Below are 19337 nucleotides of genomic sequence, written 5' to 3'. Positions count from 1 at the left end.
TATAGTTAAGTATTCACACCACTGTCTGAATTTTTGAGAGGCAACCCTTTCCCTCTTCCATGTCCAGCTGTAAAAACTGCACATCACTGGGTTTTAAATATTAAAATCTATGTAGGGAGCTCATAAGAGGACTGACAGGAGCAGTTCTGACAGACTGTGGCTTAACATTATAATTTCCTGGTGATACAAAAGCAAATAAACATACTAGATTTATATTTGGAACAAAGCTGCAGAGTTAGGAAGAATACATTAATTATGATCATTATCTCTGGATAAACAACAAGGTCCTATTGTATAGCACAGGGAACTATATTCAATATCCTTTGATAATCCATTATGAAAAAGAATATGTATAACTGAGTCACTTTGCTATACAGCAGAAATTAACACAACATTGTAAATCAACTATACTTCAATAAAATTTTTTTAAAAGTGTTTCAAGGACTTCCCTAGCGGTCCAGTGGTTAAGACTCCATGCTTCCAACGCAGGGGACACAGGTTTGATCCCTGGGTGGGGAACTAGGATCCCACATACCGCGAGGCATGGCCAAAAAAAAAAGTGTTTCAAATTATGATCGTTATCTCGTAAAATATTAAAAGCCCTCATGAAAATGGAGAAGTGATAAGTACAAAAAAATGAAGTTTAAAGTCAAGTCCTAATCCATTGATTAGGGAAGGAAAAACTCTACAGAAATAGGACTGAGGAAGACCAGCTATCAGATCTATGGGTCTGAGTGGATAATAAGCAGAAAAATAAACCATTAAGCCTTTATGCCTCCTCTTTCAAAAATGAGTAAGTTTTCATATAGATCATCCATATTCATTGAGTATGCACTGACACAGAGTGATTCCTCATTTTAAAACTGATCTTTCTTCTATAGCCAGTGCTTATCAATTACATTAAAAAGCTGATCTAGAAACAAGAATGTCCTTCTAATGGAATCCAAGGATTTAGAACTCTCTGGATTTACAGAATTGCTTTTTTTAAAAAGTAGTTTTATCTGATGTAAACTTAAACGTTGCACCTGGCAGATGTTATAAAGAACTGCCTAAAATGTAACCAGATGAAAAGCAAAATTTCCCTTTTCTGTACCTCAGGGCCAGCAATGCTGTTGTATTAACCAGGGTAGCACTGCTCAACTGACAAGAGTCAAAGCTGAACATGCTTGGGAATTCCCTGGCAGTCCAGTGGTTAGGACTTGCTTTCACTTCCACGACCCGGGTTCAATCGCTGGTCAGGGAACTATGATCCCATAAGCTGCAAGGTGCAGCCAAAAAAAAAAAAAAAAAAAGCTGTAACATGCTCAGGCCATTCAGTCCTCTTAACTCAATGGCTCATCTGTACCTAATTAGATCATACACTCTACCTTTAAGAAGATTTTTCTGTTTCTTCCGATTTTAAAAGTAATACATATTCATCTTTAAAAATTTACAGAAATCACCTAGAATTCTATTACCCAACAATAATCATTAATAGTTTGGTTTTTCCATTTCAGCCCTTTTGCATGCTTATAGAAAAAAGATACACTTAATAAATAGGAATCACATTACTATACAGCATTCTATCTATTTTAAAAGACACTTGACTTTTCACACATTTTCCTGTGTTCTTTAATATTTTTCAAAAGCATTAAAGTGATCCATGTGGTACTATAATGTACAGAATATTTTCTTCTATATACACCCTACTAACTTCACTTGTAGTTTTAGATGGAATTTAAATCTCCAGATGCTAGGCCCCAAAATACTTCCCTTAATATTTTAAACTTACTTCTTCCAAGTCCTCCAGCATCAGCACGAACTTCACTCACCCTTCTGGGAGTCAAAGGGGAGCCAGCAATACAAATTTCATCCGCTCTTTCTAGGTTCTGAGGTGGCATGACCTATTAGGGAATGTTTACACAGAATGCCATTATTCAAAAGAGTATTTTAATTAGAAATATAATAATAATCTAAGGCAAAAGAAAACTATCTTGGCTCATCAGTTATTCCACCTAAATAAAATCCCCTGTATTTTCCACTTTCATACTGAAGTTAAAAAAAATTCTGGCAGGCTTAAAAAATTCAAATCTAATAATTGGATACTAAATATAAATTAACCTTCATTACTGATTTAGAGAATTAGACAACCATTTTAAGGTATTGAAACTTGATTAGAAAATCAAGAAAGAACACTGAACTCTTACTCTGTCACTGAAACCTTGGGGCAGTCACAAATTATTTCTGACTCTTGGTTCCTCTTAGATATAGGGGTGATTGTACCAAATTAAACCCAGCTATTACCCTCCCATACTTATGAGGAAGATGCTAAGTTTAACTGTGGTCGGTGAAAGAGAATTATGAATAGACTATATATTGATATACTTTTATCATAGAAAGATGTTAACATCTTTTCACAAACCTCTTCACATGTAGGAACTCTGTTTTCATTGTCTCTAATTCTGTCCCAGAGTGGAGACTCTGGTTTCCATGCCAAATGATCCAAGATCTGTTCTTCAATCTGATTAAGGTGTTTTACCACCTCTCTACAAAGGCCATCTTCTGCTCTAATGAATACTTCTATCACCTGAAATTTTTAAAAATGTCTTGGTTTGTTTAGTAACAATAATTTTTTAACAAAAAAAACTGTTCAAGTGCAAAAGCAAAATTGGTAAACTTATTTAAGTTTTTTTACATATTTATAGAAACAAAAAAGTCAATTTATCAAAAATTACAAGTTTAAAGACTAGTACTATTTTGAAACAGGTGCTCTTCCTTTCACTATCTTTATAAATAATTATTTAAACTACATGTATGAATTATATAAAATCTTTTGTATAGTGATACATTTCAAAAATCTTTAAATTAAAAATTTCAAAAATCTTTAAAAAGCATGCCTTGTCTATTGAGATTAAAAAACATTACTCAAAATTTCATATTTATTTATTTATATATTTATTATTTTATTTTTGGCTGCATTGGGTCTTTGTTGCTGCTCATGGGCTTTCTCTAATTGCGGTGAGGAGGGGTTACTCTTCACTGTGGCGCACGGGCTTCTCATCGTGGTGGCGTCTCTTGTTGCGGAGCACAGGCTCTAGGCGCACAGGCTTCAGTAGTTGTGGCACGCGGGCTCAGTAGTTGTGGCTTGCCAGCTTAGCTGCTCTGCGGCAGGTGGGATCTTCCCGGACCAGGGGCTCGAACCCGTGTCCCCTGCATTCACAGGCAGATTCTTAACCACTGCACCACCAGGGAAGTCCCAAAATTTCACATTTAAAAACTCTGAACATTCAGTTTATGCCACTATAAAAATTAGTTTTGACTACCGTAGGAGAATTAAATCCATACACTAAATCAATATTAAGAGGGAAACCAAATCAATGCTATAATTCTGTGCCTCTATATAGTATGTGAAAAGGAGTTGTTTTTTTTTTTTTTTGGAAAGACACTTTCACTTAATTTTCATAAAATAAAAAAGAAGGTTGTGGGGATTTCCCTGGTGGTCCAGTGGTTAAGAATCTGCCTTCCAATGCAGGGGACGCAGGTTTGATCCCTGGTTGGGGAACTAAGATCCCACGTGCCGCAGGGCAACTAAGCCTGTGCACCACAACTACTGAGCCTGCGCGCCTCAATGAAAGCTCTCGCATGCCGCAACGAAGATCCCGCGTTGTCGCAACTAAGCCCTGACGCAGCCAAATAAGTAAGTCAAAACTTTTTTTAAAAAAAGAAGGTTGCTATCACGATTAGCTAGTGATATGTTTGCTACTTTTCTAAAACCTTCTTAGCTCATAAAATGAAAGTATTCTAAAAGACTATCAGACAAAAGGAGGAATTATATGAAACTTTTACACAAAATAGGTCTATACAATACATTGAAAGTATATAGTTCTTAAGACTCCTATTTCTTCTCTGCTCCCCATTTAGAGTGGAAATTATTAAATATGTAATTAAAAATAGAAGAAATGTACTCATATATTAAAATGAATTAGATGGCTAACCACAGGAAGTGGATCTCATCCACAATTTCCTCATCAGTTTCAGATTTTTAAAAATACCTTGTAAAAATGATAAAGTGGTACATCAAATATTTCAGTAATACATGGAAAATTCCCAGGAGGCTTATAAGAAAAAGTGACGACCTCAAGGCAGCAGGCCAAGAGCGATCTGTGGAATGCATCTTGTTCCAGAATGCCCTATTAAAAAAAACAAAGCTTTAACATTTAGAAACTTTTATATACCCTTCTGTATGTTTTCAAAATAAAAAAAACTGTCCTAAAACAGCCTTTTAAATTCCTACAACCATATACAGCCATATAATATTTTTATTGAAGTACAGTTGATTTACAATATTATATTAGTTTCAGGTATACAGCCTAGTGATTCAGTATTTCTGCAGATTATACTCTAAATAAAGTTATTACAAGATAATGGCTATAATTGACTGTGTTATACAATATATCCTTGTTGCTTACCTATTTTTATACATAGTAGTTAGTATCTGTTAATCCCATATGCCTAATTTGCCCCTTCCCCCTTCCCTCTCCCCTTTGATAACCCAAGTTTGTTTTCTATATATGTGAGTCTGTTTCTGTTTTGCATAGTTTTTAGATTCCATATGTAAGTGATATAATACTGTATTTTTCTTTCTCTGTCTGATTTATTTCACTAAGCATAATAATCTCTAGGTCCATCCATGTTGCTGCAAATGGCAGAATTTCACTCTATTTTATGGCTCAGTAACATTCCATTGTATACACAGCCATATTTTTATATAGAATAAGAGAAGTGTGAATAGTTACAAGGAGTTGGAACAATTATTTGTCAATTTTACAATTTTCTCTAAAATGTTATTTAAAAATTATTTTTTAAAAAATTTTTATTGATGTCATTAAAAGTAATATCACTTGTACAATCTAGAAAAATTATCTTAGCCAAAGATCAATGGTTGAATGTTCATGTTAAATTCCTATATAGTCAATACTCAATTTATTCTATACATGGCTTGAATTAAAACTCTGTTATTTAAAAACCTCAATTAAGGTTAAGTCTGAACGTTTTAATCCTTGACTACAGAGTCTTACTACCCACAGAAACTGCTGCAATGAGAAACACTAAGTGGGGGACTGGAGGTAAGAGGACTCAGAACCCAAGTTTTCTTAGATGCCAATCTTATTCCCTCAAAGCCATGTATTATTTTTTCAATAATGGGTTTTTTTTTTTGGTGGGTGGGGCTGAAAGGAAACTACATTTTATTGTGGTGCTCAGTACATTAGCTATTTACTCACAGATAAATCCATGTCTCCCAGTCTTTTTTGTTCCTGCTCAATAACAGATTCTAACACTTTATAGTAAAGCATCTCTGCAAAACGAAAATGTCTGCTGGCAATTTCTGCATAAATAATAAAAAACACAAAAATCACATGCAAAGAACACAAATACTGGGGGAAATGAGGATCCATCCCATTCCCTACAGCAGAATAAAATTTAAAAACCAACCCAACACTTCATATACATGCACTTCCTACAGTTGCTATTTCAATCATCCCTAAGATTCCTTAATTTCATCTTCATGGTAACACTGAAATTTTTCTAAAATTGTGAAATGAAGTTTGCACATAAAAACTGCAATAGCATTCCATCAAGATTCACACTGTTTTTTTTCTTTTTGTATTTTGAATAGAGCAGCTCTATGCTAAGACATATGTAATTGGTTTATTATTCCACTCCTACTTGGTATTCATACTTCATGACATCAAACAACTCCAATGGGTCTGGGCATGTAACAACTATTATATTCTGTCCTTGTTCTTATCATTTTGAAGAATCACTATAGTTCTATACTGAAAATCCAGTCTACAAATGAAAACCAAAGATTTTTTTAAAGTGCCAGAAGTCCAACATAATAAAGGTTATCAGTCTAAAATTTCTCTCTTATTGAGAATGGCCCAGAAATCAGTTGGTTGACAGAAAAATTGGACATCCATATTCTGGCCCTCAGTCTAAAGTCAAATTTTTTCTTCATATTTCTGACTCGGTTTCCAAGAAAGGAATGCATGTAGTTAAAGTTCAAAGATGAGAACAATATAGATAATATTAAGCCTTACCTTTAGCACAATTACTGATATCCTCATCTGGCTGGGAATGCTGAGAATATATTTCATACATTTCTTTCAATCTGTTGGCTATAGCCTGGGTTGGATCTCTGGAACATGTCCTAAAAGAATAAGAAGAAATTATCTGATTTAAAGGTTTTGTCAAGTCACAAAGTGATAAACTATTTACAACTCTGTAATTTCAGAGTAATTTTAACCTGTAAATATAAAATACTTCAAAGAGAAACTATACACTTCCCTATTAAACCAGGAGATCCCATAATTCCTTATCAAAGGTGTTAGTATTACCATTTGAATGCAAAAATATTTCTTTCGTGGAGCTGTACCTTTTACTGCAGTTAAGTTTAGGAACTTTGACCGGTGCCTATTTGATGTTCATGACCCACCTAGCCTACACATCTGCAATCACTGATGACAAACAAAACTGCCCTCAACTGTTTCCCTAGAGGGCAGTACAACTCTTATTAAGAACTCCTAGAAAAAAACAGAGTGAAGGGGTATATGATCTATACTACAACAAACTTATATAAATCATTACTGGCATTCTACATTTTCTCCTCTAAAATGAAGTTTATTTCATTGATTTTTTTACTAGAAAGGCAATATATGTTCAATGCAGAAGCATAATACAGATGATCACCATGTGGGCTTTTGTAACAACTATGTCTTTATCTCGATCATAAACATAAATATTCTCTATAAAAATGCAGCAAGTTTAGAAAATTATAAAGGAAATATAATCAATTATAATCTTGGTAGAGATGGCTACTGAATATCATATGCAAGCAGAATTTTATTTATGAACATACACAGAGGTTACAAAAACAGGACCCTTTGGTTTTACCTAGTAGCTACTGGCAATATTTAACTCCACTAATGGTTATTTAAGATTAAAGAAGCTGCTACTCCTAGTTAGAGACTGTAAAGAGATCTGGAAGACATAACAGTTAAGACAGGCTTCTAAAATGTATTTATGAAATGCTTCTGAATTCTAGGTAAACAAGGTCCATCTGAGAAATATGACTTAGGAAGAGGCCATACAGACAAACCCTGTTGGGTGTCAATCACAATCAAGTTTGTGAATAAAGTAGACTTCATGAAAATGTACAGGAAAATTAGTCAGCCTTGGTATTTAATAAGTCTAGCTATGAGTGGGAAATTATTGTATGTTTATACAGAGCTTTCTTACACCATATCACCAGAAATCAAATTGGCTCCTATAGAGTCTACATCATTAAATCATAAATTTTTAGGAACAGGAGCAGTCTTGGAGGTAATCAAATAAATTTGCCAAAAATTATGCACTGGTAATGAAATTCAGTCTATTGTGTTTTTCACTAATGCTTCCTGATATTCCTACTAGTATCAGACAGATCAAAGGAACTAAAGGTAGTTGACTTCCTTTTCAGGCTAAGGGTGTTTTATAAAACTTAGAAAGTTACAGTGGTTTTACATTGGTTATGAATCTAACTGGCTATCTTTTCAAATCTGACCAACCCTTCAGAAATTTGCTCAGGTCCAATCCTCTTCCTGAAGCTCTTTGACAAACACCCATCTTTACAGATCCCCCGCTTCCCTGAAATCTTAAGAGAGAACAACTAGTAATAGATAGTTTGGTGCTTTATTCTACAGTGTCTAGTGTTATTAGTTACTATCTCCTGAACTATGTTAAAAAATAATCGAGAGCTATGGACTGAATGTTTGTGTTGCCCCCCTCCTTACCCCCTGCCCCAAATTTATATGTTGAAATCTAATCCCCAATGTGATGGTGTATGGAGGTGGGGCATTTGGGAGGGATTAGGTCATGAGGGTGGAGTCCTCATGAATGGAATTAGAGCCCTTATAAAGGAGACCCTAGAGAGCTCCTTTGCCTCCTTCTGCTACATGAGGACACAGCAAAAGACAACTATCTATGAACCAGGAAGCAGTCCTCACCAGACACTGAATCCGTTAGCACCCTGATCTTGGACTTCCAGCCTCTAGAACTGTGAGAAATTTATTTCTGTTGTTTATAAGCAGTCTACCATATTCCGTTATAGCAGCCCAAGAAGACTAAGATACTGAGAAAAAAAGGGTCATTTTCTATTCATACGTTTTATATTGCTATGTCCTCTAAAGACTAACAACAGAACTGAGCATGCAATTGATATAAAATTATCAATGGGTGAATTAAGGCACAAAGGGTGAAAAATTAAAATAGAAAATTGGAAAACAGTCAACAACCAAATCTTAGAAGACAAGAATGGCTCAAACTAACCTTAGAATCTGTTCCAGTTTCTCACTTGGTGCATTCCTGAGGCCTGTGAGCATGGTGTGAAGACGACTCAAGCTATGTGTAGCTGTAGAAACTGGAGTCACACAAGGGCTGTTACCCTTAATGTACCTCACACCAGTAAGTGGGGTAGAGATCCTAAGTGCTTTAGACTAAAGAGGAGGAAAAAGAACATTATTTTAGGTCAAAAAGACCTAAACTACTTTCAATTACTTCATGAATGGGAATTTCAAGCTAATCAGAACTTTATATTATCAATAAATATTAGTGATTTCTGTCATTGTTCTTGGAATTTAAATGTTACACCACCAAGAGCCACGACTATCCATGTGAAATTGTGTGAAAGGACAATCTGCACTTTAGACAACTAAGAAGTCTGTCTCTTAAAAGTTAAATGTTTATGGGAATTCCCTGGCAGTCCAGTGGTTAGGACTCCACACTTTCACTGCTGAGGGCCTAGGTTCAATCCCTGGTCAGGGAACTAAGATCCCACCAACCACACCGTGTGGCACAGCCAAAACAAAAAAAGTAAAAATAAAATAAAAGGTTAAATGTTTAAGATAAGGCATAGTTCCCTATTATTCCTCCTTCAAAACTTAAGCTTGGGGCTTCCCTGGTGGCACAGTGGTTGAGAGTCCGCGTGCCGATGCAGGGGACACAGGTTCGTGCCCCGGTACGGGAAGTTCCCACGTGCCACGGAAAAGCTGGGCCCGTGAGCCACGGCCGCTGAGCCTGCGCGTCCGGAGCCTGTGCTCTGCAACGGGAGAGGCCACAACAGTGAGAGGCCCGTGTACCGCAAAAAACAAAAACTTGAGCTTGAAGGCAAACATAAGCATGAAAATATTAAGGCTATCTCTGACAAACAGAATTTCACCATTCCCATCTACTGCTATTTTTGTAATTACTCAAAGATTGACAAAGGAAAGCTGAGAATAAATCTGGCCCAAATGAAATCCATGATTTAATAAAAGCTCATCTAAATAATCAAATTTGGACTGTCCTGGTGGCGCAGTGGTTAAGAATCCACCTGCCAATGCAGGGGACATGGGTTCAAGCCCTGGTCCGTGAAGATCCCACATGTCGTGGAGCAACTAAGCCCGTGCGCCACAACTACTGAGCTTGCGCTCTAGAGCCTGTGAGCCACAACTGCTGAGCCCATGTGCCACAACTACTGAAGCCCATGTGCCTAGAGTCCATGCTCCACAACAAGAGAAGCCACCACAATGAGAAGCCCCCACAATGCAACAAAGAGTAGCCCCAGCTCGCCGCAACTAGAGAAAGCCCATGCGCAGCAACGAAGACCCAACACAGCCAAAAATAAATAAATAAAATAAATTTATAAAAAAATAAAAAGTAATCAAATTTGCTTCACAGAGAGGATAAAACAAACATTCTTAGATGCAGAATACAACCTGATGCAGAACAGCCTTCTTCAGTCTTCTTGCCCTTCTTTACCTTTAGTTACTAGAACCTATCACAGTTTTTCCCCCCAAAGCAGACAGATCTTCAGAGAAATAAGTTTAAGTGAAATTCTTGAACACAAATATGAAAAAGATATAACTTAACGTCAAGAATTTAAGCATGAATACATAGGCTATAAATTTAAGAAAACTGAAATCGTATCAAGTATCTTTTCCGACCACAACACTACAAGACCAGATATCAATTACCGGAAAATATCTGTAAAAAATACAAACACATGGAGGCTAAACAATACACTACTTAATATCCAAGAGATCACTGAAGAAATCAAAGAGGAAATCAAAAAATACCTAGAAACAAGTGACAACGAAAACACGACGGCCCAAAACCTATGGGATGCAGCAAAAGCAGTTCTAAGAGGGAAGTTTATAGCAATACAATCCTACCTTAAGAAACAAGAAACATCTCAAATAAACAACCTAACCGTGCACCTAAAGCAATTAGAGAAAGAACAAAAAACACCCAAAGTTAGCAGAAGGAAAGAAATCATAAAGATCAGATCAGAAATAAATGAAAAAGAAATGAAGGAAACGATAGCAAAGATCAATAAAACTAAAAGCTGGTTCTTTGAGAAGATAAACAAGATACATAAACCATTAGCCAGACTCATCAAGAAAAAAAGGGAGAAGACACAAATCAATAGAATTAGAAATGAAAAAGGAGAAGTAACAACTGACACTGCTGAAATACAAAGGATCATGAGAGATTACTACAAGCAACTATATGCCCCAAAAATGGACAACCTGGGGGCTTCCCTGGTGGCGTAGTGGTTAAGAGTCCGCCTGCCGATGCAGGGGACATGGGTTCGTGCCCCAGTCCGGGAGGATCCCACATGCCACGGAGTGGCTGGGCCCGTGAGCCATGGCCTCTGAGCCTGTGCGTCTGGAGCCTGTGCTCCGCAACGGGAGAGGCCACAACAGTGAGAAGCCTGTGTACCGCAAAAAAAAAAGGACAACCTGGAGAAATGGACAAATTCTTAGAAATGCACAACCTTCTGAGACTGAACCAGAAAAAATAGAAAATATGAACAGACCAATCACAAGCACTGAAATTTAAACTGTGATTAAACATCTTCCAAGAAACAAAAGCCCAAGACCAGATGACTTTACAGGCAAATTCTATCATTTAGAGAAGAGCTAACACCCATCCTTCTCAAACTCTTCCAAAATATAGCAGAGGGAGGAACACTCCCAAACTCATTCTACGAGGCCACCATCACCCTAATACCAAAACCAGACAAAGATGTCACAAAGAAAGAAAACTACAGGCCAATAACACTGATGAACATAGATGCAAAAATCCTCAACAAAATACTAGCAAACAGGGCTTCCCTTGTGGCACAGTGGTTAAGAGTCCACCTGCCAATGCAGGGGATACGGGTTTGAGCCCTGGTCCGGGAAGATCCCACATATGACGGAGCAACTAAGCCCGTGCGCCACAACTACTGAGCCCGTGAGCCACAACTACTGAGCCGGTGCACCTAGAGACCGTGCTCCACAATAAGAGAAGCCACCGCAATGAGAAGCCCGTGCACTGCAACAAAGAGTAGCTCACTGCAACTAGAGAAAGCCTGCACGCGGCAACAAAGACCCAATGCAGCCAAAAACAAATAAATTAAATAAAATTAAAAAAAATACTAGCAAACAGAATCCAACAGCACATTAAAAGGATCATATACCATGATCAAGTGGGGTTTATCCCAGGAATACAAGGAGTCTTCAATATACGCAAATCAATCAATGTGATACACCATATTAACAAACTGAAGGAGAAAAACTATATGAACATCTCAATAAATGCAGAGAAAGCTTTCAACAAAATTCAACACCCATTTATGATAAAAACCCTCCAGAAAGCAGGCATAGAGGGAACTTTCCTCAACATAATAAAGGCCATATATGACAAATCCACAGCCAACATTGTCCTCAATGGTGAAAAACTGAAAGCATTTCCACTAAGATCAGGAACAAGACAAGGCTGCACACTCTCACCACTATTATTCAACAAAGTTTTGGATGTTTTAGCCACAGCAATCAGAGAAGAAAAAGAAATAAAAGGAATCCAAATTGGAAAAGAAGAAGTAAAGCGGTCATTGTTTGCAGATGACATGATACTATACATAGAGAATCCTAAAGATGCCACCAGAAAACTACTAGAGCTAATCAATGAATTTGGTAAAGTAGCAGGATACAAAAACTAATGCACAGAAATCTCTTGCAATCCTATTCACTAATGATGAAAAATCTGAAAGTGAAACTAAGAAAACACTCCCATTTACCATTGCAACAAAAAGAATAAAATATCTAGCAATAAACCTACCTAAGGAGACAAGAGGCCTGTATGCAGAAAATTATAAGACACTGATGAAAGAAATTAAAGATGATACAAATAGATGGAGAGATGTACCATGTTCTTGGATTGGAAGATTCATCACTGTGAAAATGACTATACTACCCAAAGCAATCTACAGATTCAATGCAATCCCTATCAAACTACCAATGGCATTTTCACAGAACTAGAACAAAAAATTTCACAATTTGTATGGAAACACAGAAGACCCCGAATAACCAAAGCAATCTTGAGAAAGAAAAATGGAGCTGGAGGAATCACACTCCCAGACTTCAGACTATACTACAAAGCTACAGTAATCAAGACAGTATGGTACTGGCACAAAAACAGAAAGATAGATAAATGGAACAGGATAGAAAGCCCAGAGATAAACCCACACACATATGGTCACCTTATCTTTGATAAAGGAGGCAGGAATGTACAGAGGAGAAAGGACAGCCTCTTCAATAAGTGGTGCTGGGAAAACTGGACAGGTACATGTAAAGGTATGAGATTAGTATACTCCCTAACACCATACACAAAAATAAGCTCAAAATGGATTAAAGACCTAAATGTAAGGCCAGAAACTATCAAACTCTTAGAGGAAAACATAGGCAGAACCCTCTATGACATAAATCACAGCAAGATCCTCTTTGACCCACCTCCTAGAGAAATGGAAAACAAAAATAAACAAATAGGACCTAATGAAACTTAAAAGCTTTTGCATAGCAAAGGAAACCATAAACAAGATGAAAAGAAAACCCTCAGAATGGGAGAAAATATTTGCAAATGAGGCAACTGACAAAGGACTAATCTCCAAAATGTACAAGCAGCTCATGCAGCTCAATATCAGAAAAACAAATAACCCAATCCAAAAATAGGCAGTAGACCATACAGACATTTCTCCAAAGAATATATACAGGTTGCCAACAAACACATAAAAGAATGCTGAACATCATTAATCATTAGAGAAATGCAAGTCAAAACTACAATGAGATATCATCTTACACCGGTCAGAATGGCCACCATCGAAAAATCTACAAACAGTAAATGCTGGAGAGGGTGTGGAGAAAAGGGAACCCTCTTGCACTGTTGGTGGGAATATAAATTGATACAGCCACTATGAAGAACAGTATGGAGGTTCCTTAAAAAAGTAAAAATAGAACTACCATATGCCCCAGCAATCCCACTACTGGGCATATACCCTGAGAAAACCATAATTCAAAAAGAGTCATGAACCAAAATGTTCATTGCAGCTCTATTTACAATAGCCAGGACATGGAAGCAACCTAAGTGTCCATTAACAGATGAATGGATAAAGAAGATGTGGCACATATATACAATGGAATATTACTCAGCCATAAAAAGAAACGAAATTGAGTTATTTGTAGTGTGGTGGATGGACCTGGAGTCTGTCATACAGAGTGGTAGTCAGAAAGAGAAAAACAAATACCGTACGCTAACACATATATATGGAATCTGAAAAGAAAAAAAAAGAAAATGGTCATGAAGAACCTAGGGGCAAGACAGGAATAAAGACACAGACCTACTAGAGAATGGACTTGAGGATATGGGAAGGGGGAAGGGTAAGCTGGGACAAAGTGAGAGAGTGGCATGGACATATATTTACTACCAAACGTAAAATAGATAGCTAGTGGGAAGCAGCCGCATTGCACACGGAGATCTGCTCGGTGCTTTGTGACCACCTAGATGGGTGGGATAGGGAGGGTCGGAGGGAGGGAGATGCAAGAGGGAAGAGATATGGGGACATATGTATATGTATAATTGATTCACTTTGTTATACAGCAGAAACTAACACACCATTGTAAAGCAATTATACTCCAATAAAGATGTTAAAAAATACATAGGCTAATAAAATATCTTTTCTAATTTTTACAACGAACTCTGAAAGGTTAAGACAGCTAAAGAGTTTTTTACTATTCAAGATAGACTATATTTCCCTATGTATTAAATGTGCTTATTCTAGAGATAGTTGTAAAAACACCCAGCAAAAATTTTACCTGGCAACAGAACTATTCAAGTTTCATGAGATACAGAAAAACACAGTAATTTGCCATACAGAAATAAATCTATATGTGTTTTCTCTGTGAATTAAGCAAGAGTAGAGCCAAGACTTTCACTTTGTTTCAAAGAAATTAATTCTGTAATTTTTTTTAGGTCAATAAGATGATCTACGTAGATTAACTACATTCAGAAGATTTCTCCCTATATTTAACAGCTTTTCTTACAGCCACCTTCTTCCCTGTTTATGAACCAGTGCATTGCTGGGAGGAGAAGCAACAGCAGCCAGCAGCATCTCACCACGTGGCCCACAGGTAGCAGCACTTCCACAAAGGAAATGACATACGACGACCACAAACAACTTCCTGCCTGTAGTCCTCAAGGTCAGCATGGGGCTTCTTGGTAGCCCTGTTTAAGTTCTTAGTTTAAAGCTTCCTGTGCATTCTGATCAAGAAGAGTCTCTCTTTAACTTCTTAGACCTCTTTTACTGTCTATCAACTCATACTACTAGGTAACCTCTCTTAATTCCATGGCTTTAAAAGCCATCTGTATCCTAATGACACTATATATATCCTAAGGGTATATATATATATATATATATATATATATATAGCCCTTACTTTTGCTGTGAGCTCTAGTCTTGTATCTCTAAATGGCCTATTTAACTCCTCTACTAGAATATAAAAAGACATCTCACCCTTAACGTGCTCATAACTCTAACTCTTGATTTTTTCCCCGCTAGACTTGTTCTTTCCCCTCAATAAACGTCAATAGTAAATATTTATGGAATGCCTACAAGCACTGAATACAACACTGGTCATAGACCTCATAAAGCTTATATTCTAATGCAGGGAGACAGATAATAAACAATCCATCTATCCTTCCTTCCTTTCTTCCTCTCTCCCTCTCTTCCTCCCTCTCTTCCTCTCCTTCTCTCTCTTTCTATGTATTTATTATCTTGAGACAATCAATTCTTTATTTCTACCTACCTACCTACCAACCATCAGACACTGATAAATGCTAACAGGAACACTAATGGCAAAATAAGGGGGAAAGCAAGTCCTGAGGTAGGGGAGGATGCTAGTGGTTATTATTTTATATAGTAGTCAGGTTATCAGAGATCTGAAGGAAGCGAGGAAGTAAACCACATGAGCATCTTGAAGAAACTTGCTCTAGGCTGAGAAAACAGCAAGAGCAAAGGCTTTGAGCTGGGAGTATGCTTGGCATATCTGAAGAATGAAAAAGGAGGTTAATGTGGCATGAGTGGAAAGGGTGAGGAGGAAAGTGGTGGGAGATGAATTCAGAGAGGTAGCACGGCTAGATCACTGAAGACTTTTTAGGCATTTGTAAGGACTTTAGCTTTTATACCATTCACCTAACTGGAGTCATCACTGTTTTCTTTTTTTTTCACACCCTAGATCCAAGCCATCAGTAAATTCCAGGATATTCATAGCTGTTTTGTTCACTGACATAGCCCCAGTGTCCAGGACACAATCTGACATACAGCATACCTTGAGAATATTTGTTGAATGAGAAAGCAAACCAGTCTTAAGTCTGGTCTTACAGGTGAGTTACCCCTTGGAATTAGCTACACTGCCTCTGGAAGCACCTGTCAGAAGGTGCTTATTTTCTGTTGTATGAACACCACACAACAGAAGGGAAACTCCTAGTCGCCATCATCCTAAGTGTCTGCATGAAATATACATATGATCCTGAAACTCAGTTTAACAGAACTTTCTTAAAGACTACAGATTCTCAGTTTCTCTAGTCTCTTAGATGAAGGTACCAATTTGGGTCAATCAACATTTTCTAAACACTTACTATGTTCAATATGGGCTGTATATTACTGGCCACCTTCTCAAAACCAACAATCTTCAGCATGATATATTCATTTACATTTATATTAAATTCTTTTTCCCAGATCTAACCAAAAATTTTGAAAGTCAAGGTTGACAAAATTTAAAACAGTAAACATAGAGATAACTTTTTTTTTTGGTCCTCAAAAGTGTTTTTTTGTTTGTTTTGTTTTTTTTGCAGTACACGGGCCTCTCACTGTTGTGGCCTCTCCCGTTGCGGAGCACAGGCTCCAGACGCGCAGGCTTGGCGGCCATGGCTCACGGGCCCAGCCGCTCCGCGGCATGTGGGATCTTCCCGGACCGGGGCACGAACCCGTGTCCCCTGCATCGGCAGGCGGGCTCTCAACCACTGCGCCACCAGGGAAGCCCCAAAAGTGTCTTTTGTTTGTTTGTTTTGTTTTACATCTTTATTGGAGTATAATTGCTTTACAATGGTGTGTTAGTTTCTGCTTTATAACAAAGTGAATCAGTTATACATATGTTTCCATATCTCTTCCCTCTTGCGTCTCCCTCCCTCCCACCCTCCCTATCCCACCCCTCCAGGCAGTCAAAAAGCACCGAGCTGATCTCCCTGTGCTATGCGGCTGCTTCCCACTAGCTATCTATTTTATGTTTGGTAGTGTATATATGTCCATGCCACTCTCACTTTGTCCCAGCTTAACCTTCCCCCTCCCCATATCCTCAAGTCCATTCTCTACGTCTGTGTCTTTATTCCTGTCCTGCCCCTAGGTTCTTCAAAACCTTTTTATTTTAGATTCCATATATATGTGTTAGCATACGGTATTTGTTTTTCTCTTTCTGACTTACTTCACTCTGTATGACAGACTCTAGGTCCATCCACCTCATTACAAATAGCTCAATTTCGTTTCTTTTTATGGCTGAGTAATATTCCACTGTATATATGTGCCACATCTTCTTTATCCATTCATCCGATGATGGGCACTTAAGTTGTTTCTATCTCCTGGGAGATAACTTTTTCAATTAAGATATGAATTAAGATGTGAATTTTCTTTTTCACACTGGAAGCAAGTAAAACGCATCTACACACACAATTACCAAAATAAAATAGAACCTCTGGCATGTCTGCTCCTGTATTTCCACTCTTCTGGCATGGCTCAACTCACCTTGTCAAAGTGCTGCTGCAAGATGCTTTTCATCTGCACCCTTTCAGCAGTCTCTGTTCCTGAACCAGTATTCAAACACCTTGAGAGGGTCCCAATTTCCTCTTCAGCATCCTCTCCAAGAAAGATCCGCTCATCTAAATTCCCAACAGATAAAACATACTCCTCATAGGCCTTATTGATGGCTTTACTATAGGGGAAAAAAAATAGGCAAAATGTATACTCACAGAACTGCCATTTCAGTTGTTTTAGGCTACTTGTTTCATTTTTTTCATTTACTAAAAATTCTAATAATTTTGTAAAAGTTAAGTTTTAGTGGGATCACTGTTAATTATAAAAACTGAGGAGTATAAAATGCAAGCCTGCTCCATTATGCTCATGCATTGTACAGTAAGTATATTTTGGTGACAGTATTTCAGGATGGGTATCCTGTACCAAGCTGCCTGGTAGGTAGAGGTGAGAAGCCTAACTATCTTTCTTAGCTGCTCCAGGCAAGTTTGAAGACCTAAGTACTTCCACATCATCATTCTTCCCCTGTGTAGTTCCAAAAGAATTTCTTTATTTCAAAAATCATGATCCAAAAGCTTAACTATTAAAGCTTTAAAGAACGGCCATACAGTTTTCAATAAATCTAAAACATGTGCTTCGAGTAACAGTTGACAGAATTTTTTATTGCATCCCTATATTCTGCCACAAGACATATTCTAAATTTCCAGGATACAAACAATAAAAACATGAAACTCGGGCTTCCTTGGTGGCACAGTTGTTAAGAATCCGCCTGCCAATGCAGGGGACACAGGTTCGAGCCCTGGTCCGGGAGGATCCCACATGCCACGGAGCAACTAAGCCCGTGCACCAAAACTACTGAGCCTGAGCTCTGGAGCCCGTAAGCCACGGCTGCTGAGGCCTGCGCGCCTAGAGCCCATGCTCCGCAACAAGAGAAGTCACCACAATGGGAAGCCTGCACACCACAATGAAGAGCATCCCCTGCTCGGCACAACCGCACGCAGCAATGAAGACCCAACGCAGCCAAAATAAATAAATTAAATAAATTAAAAAAAAAACAAAAACATGAAACTCTGAGGTTTCCTAGGTACATAATTTAAAACATTAAAGTACGTTTATAACAGAAGTACTCACAAACTCTCTCCAAAATTCCCAGGTTCTAAAAAACCAGTAAGATTTTCTTCTTTTCCCTTAAGGAGCTATGATGAAAGAAAAGATCCTTAAGTCATCGTATTAAATCAAGTCTTTGCCCAGAAGATATTTTCAAATTACTTCTTTACTACTTACAAACCTTTTTTTCATAAAGTTTCCTAATATAAGGTTTCCAGAAATGTTCCTTTATTCCCTTTGCTTCCAAAACTAGGCCGTCATGTAAGGAACAGAGTTTCTCAATGACACAAGGTGGGTCGGAAGAAGGTTTAGAATCCTTAGCGTGAAAATCTTCAGATAGACCTGTGATGGGTAAAATCATAGAGATAGCAGGTAGCATTCCATAAACCAAACTGTAATAAACTAAAATATAAATAATAGAGAGTCTAATCAGCACTTGAGTTAGCATATGAGTGTACAGGAAATAGTGTAAGGGCCTAATTTGACTCTATTTAAATATAATTCAAAAATAGCAAATAGAGGTAAAGCGTATCACTGCTCAAAAGATTTCGGTTATTCAGTTATTTACCTGGAGATGGTTAAAAAAGAAAAACTAAAAAAATAATTTAGTATATTGCTATAAGATCTAAAAACCAGAAAAATAAAATTTTGCCAATAAGCGTTACATTCAAATAAAAAATAGCACTTTGAAAAAAATTACTGTTCAAAGTACACACTCTTTATATACTTTGATTTAATTATATTATATGTATTTATCATATTAATTTACAGCCCTTGTTCTAGACTCAATGCAAGAGAAATAAAGAAGAGGGAATAAAATGAAGGGAAGCAGCTATATAGAAATATAAAAGGGAGTTAGGAAGGAAATAAAAGAAAGGACAGAGAACATTAAACTTACCAAACCAGAAGCAACTGAAGTAATTAACTCCACTAACTTTAAAAATCTACCTTGAGATTCAGACAAGCTGAAATTCTAATTGTAACCACCCCACAACTGACAATCACTCAGAATCCTACCAAGGTATTATTCAAATAGCAGCAGCATTATATA

General features: G+C 37.3%; 2 protein-coding genes across 10 annotated transcripts in view; one reads left to right on the top strand and one right to left on the bottom strand.

Moving 5' to 3' along the window:
- AKTIP (AKT interacting protein) overlaps window positions 1-19337 on the top strand; it is a 54480-nt gene that overhangs the window by 21861 nt on the left and 13282 nt on the right. For 2 of the 7 annotated variants that reach the window (XM_089903049.1, XM_089903051.1), the window contains one exon: window positions 14411-14576. In XM_089903049.1, coding sequence (XP_089759175.1) covers window positions 14411-14576 — 166 coding nt within the window. The other 5 variants (XR_016390972.1, XM_089903053.1, XM_089903050.1 and 2 more) reach the window with 5 other exon arrangements.
- RBL2 (RB transcriptional corepressor like 2) overlaps window positions 1-19337 on the bottom strand; it is a 51827-nt gene that overhangs the window by 19569 nt on the left and 12921 nt on the right. For all 3 annotated transcript variants that reach the window (XR_016390971.1, XM_022555076.3, XM_089903048.1), the window contains exons 6-14: window positions 18468-18628; window positions 18311-18375; window positions 17174-17360; window positions 8347-8513; window positions 6081-6190; window positions 5262-5365; window positions 4032-4169; window positions 2402-2566; window positions 1772-1883 (exon numbers count right to left, since the gene is read on the bottom strand). Coding sequence is in view for 2 of the 3 variants with exons in the window: in XM_022555076.3 (XP_022410784.2) it covers window positions 1772-1883; window positions 2402-2566; window positions 4032-4169; window positions 5262-5365; window positions 6081-6190; window positions 8347-8513; window positions 17174-17360; window positions 18311-18375; window positions 18468-18628 (1209 nt within the window). In the remaining variant the exon portion in view is untranslated. The remainder of the gene's footprint in view (window positions 1-1771; window positions 1884-2401; window positions 2567-4031; window positions 4170-5261; window positions 5366-6080; window positions 6191-8346; window positions 8514-17173; window positions 17361-18310; window positions 18376-18467; window positions 18629-19337) is intronic.

Source organism: Delphinapterus leucas, chromosome 20 (genome assembly GCF_059928025.1).
Source record: "Delphinapterus leucas isolate spDelLeu-1000000601 "Yukka" chromosome 20, BTC_Dleu_Yukka2, whole genome shotgun sequence".
NCBI classification, from domain to species: domain Eukaryota; kingdom Metazoa; phylum Chordata; class Mammalia; order Artiodactyla; family Monodontidae; genus Delphinapterus; species Delphinapterus leucas.
The sequence above is the reverse complement of the archived record's forward strand: the minus strand, read 5'-3'. Positions and strand labels throughout refer to the sequence as shown.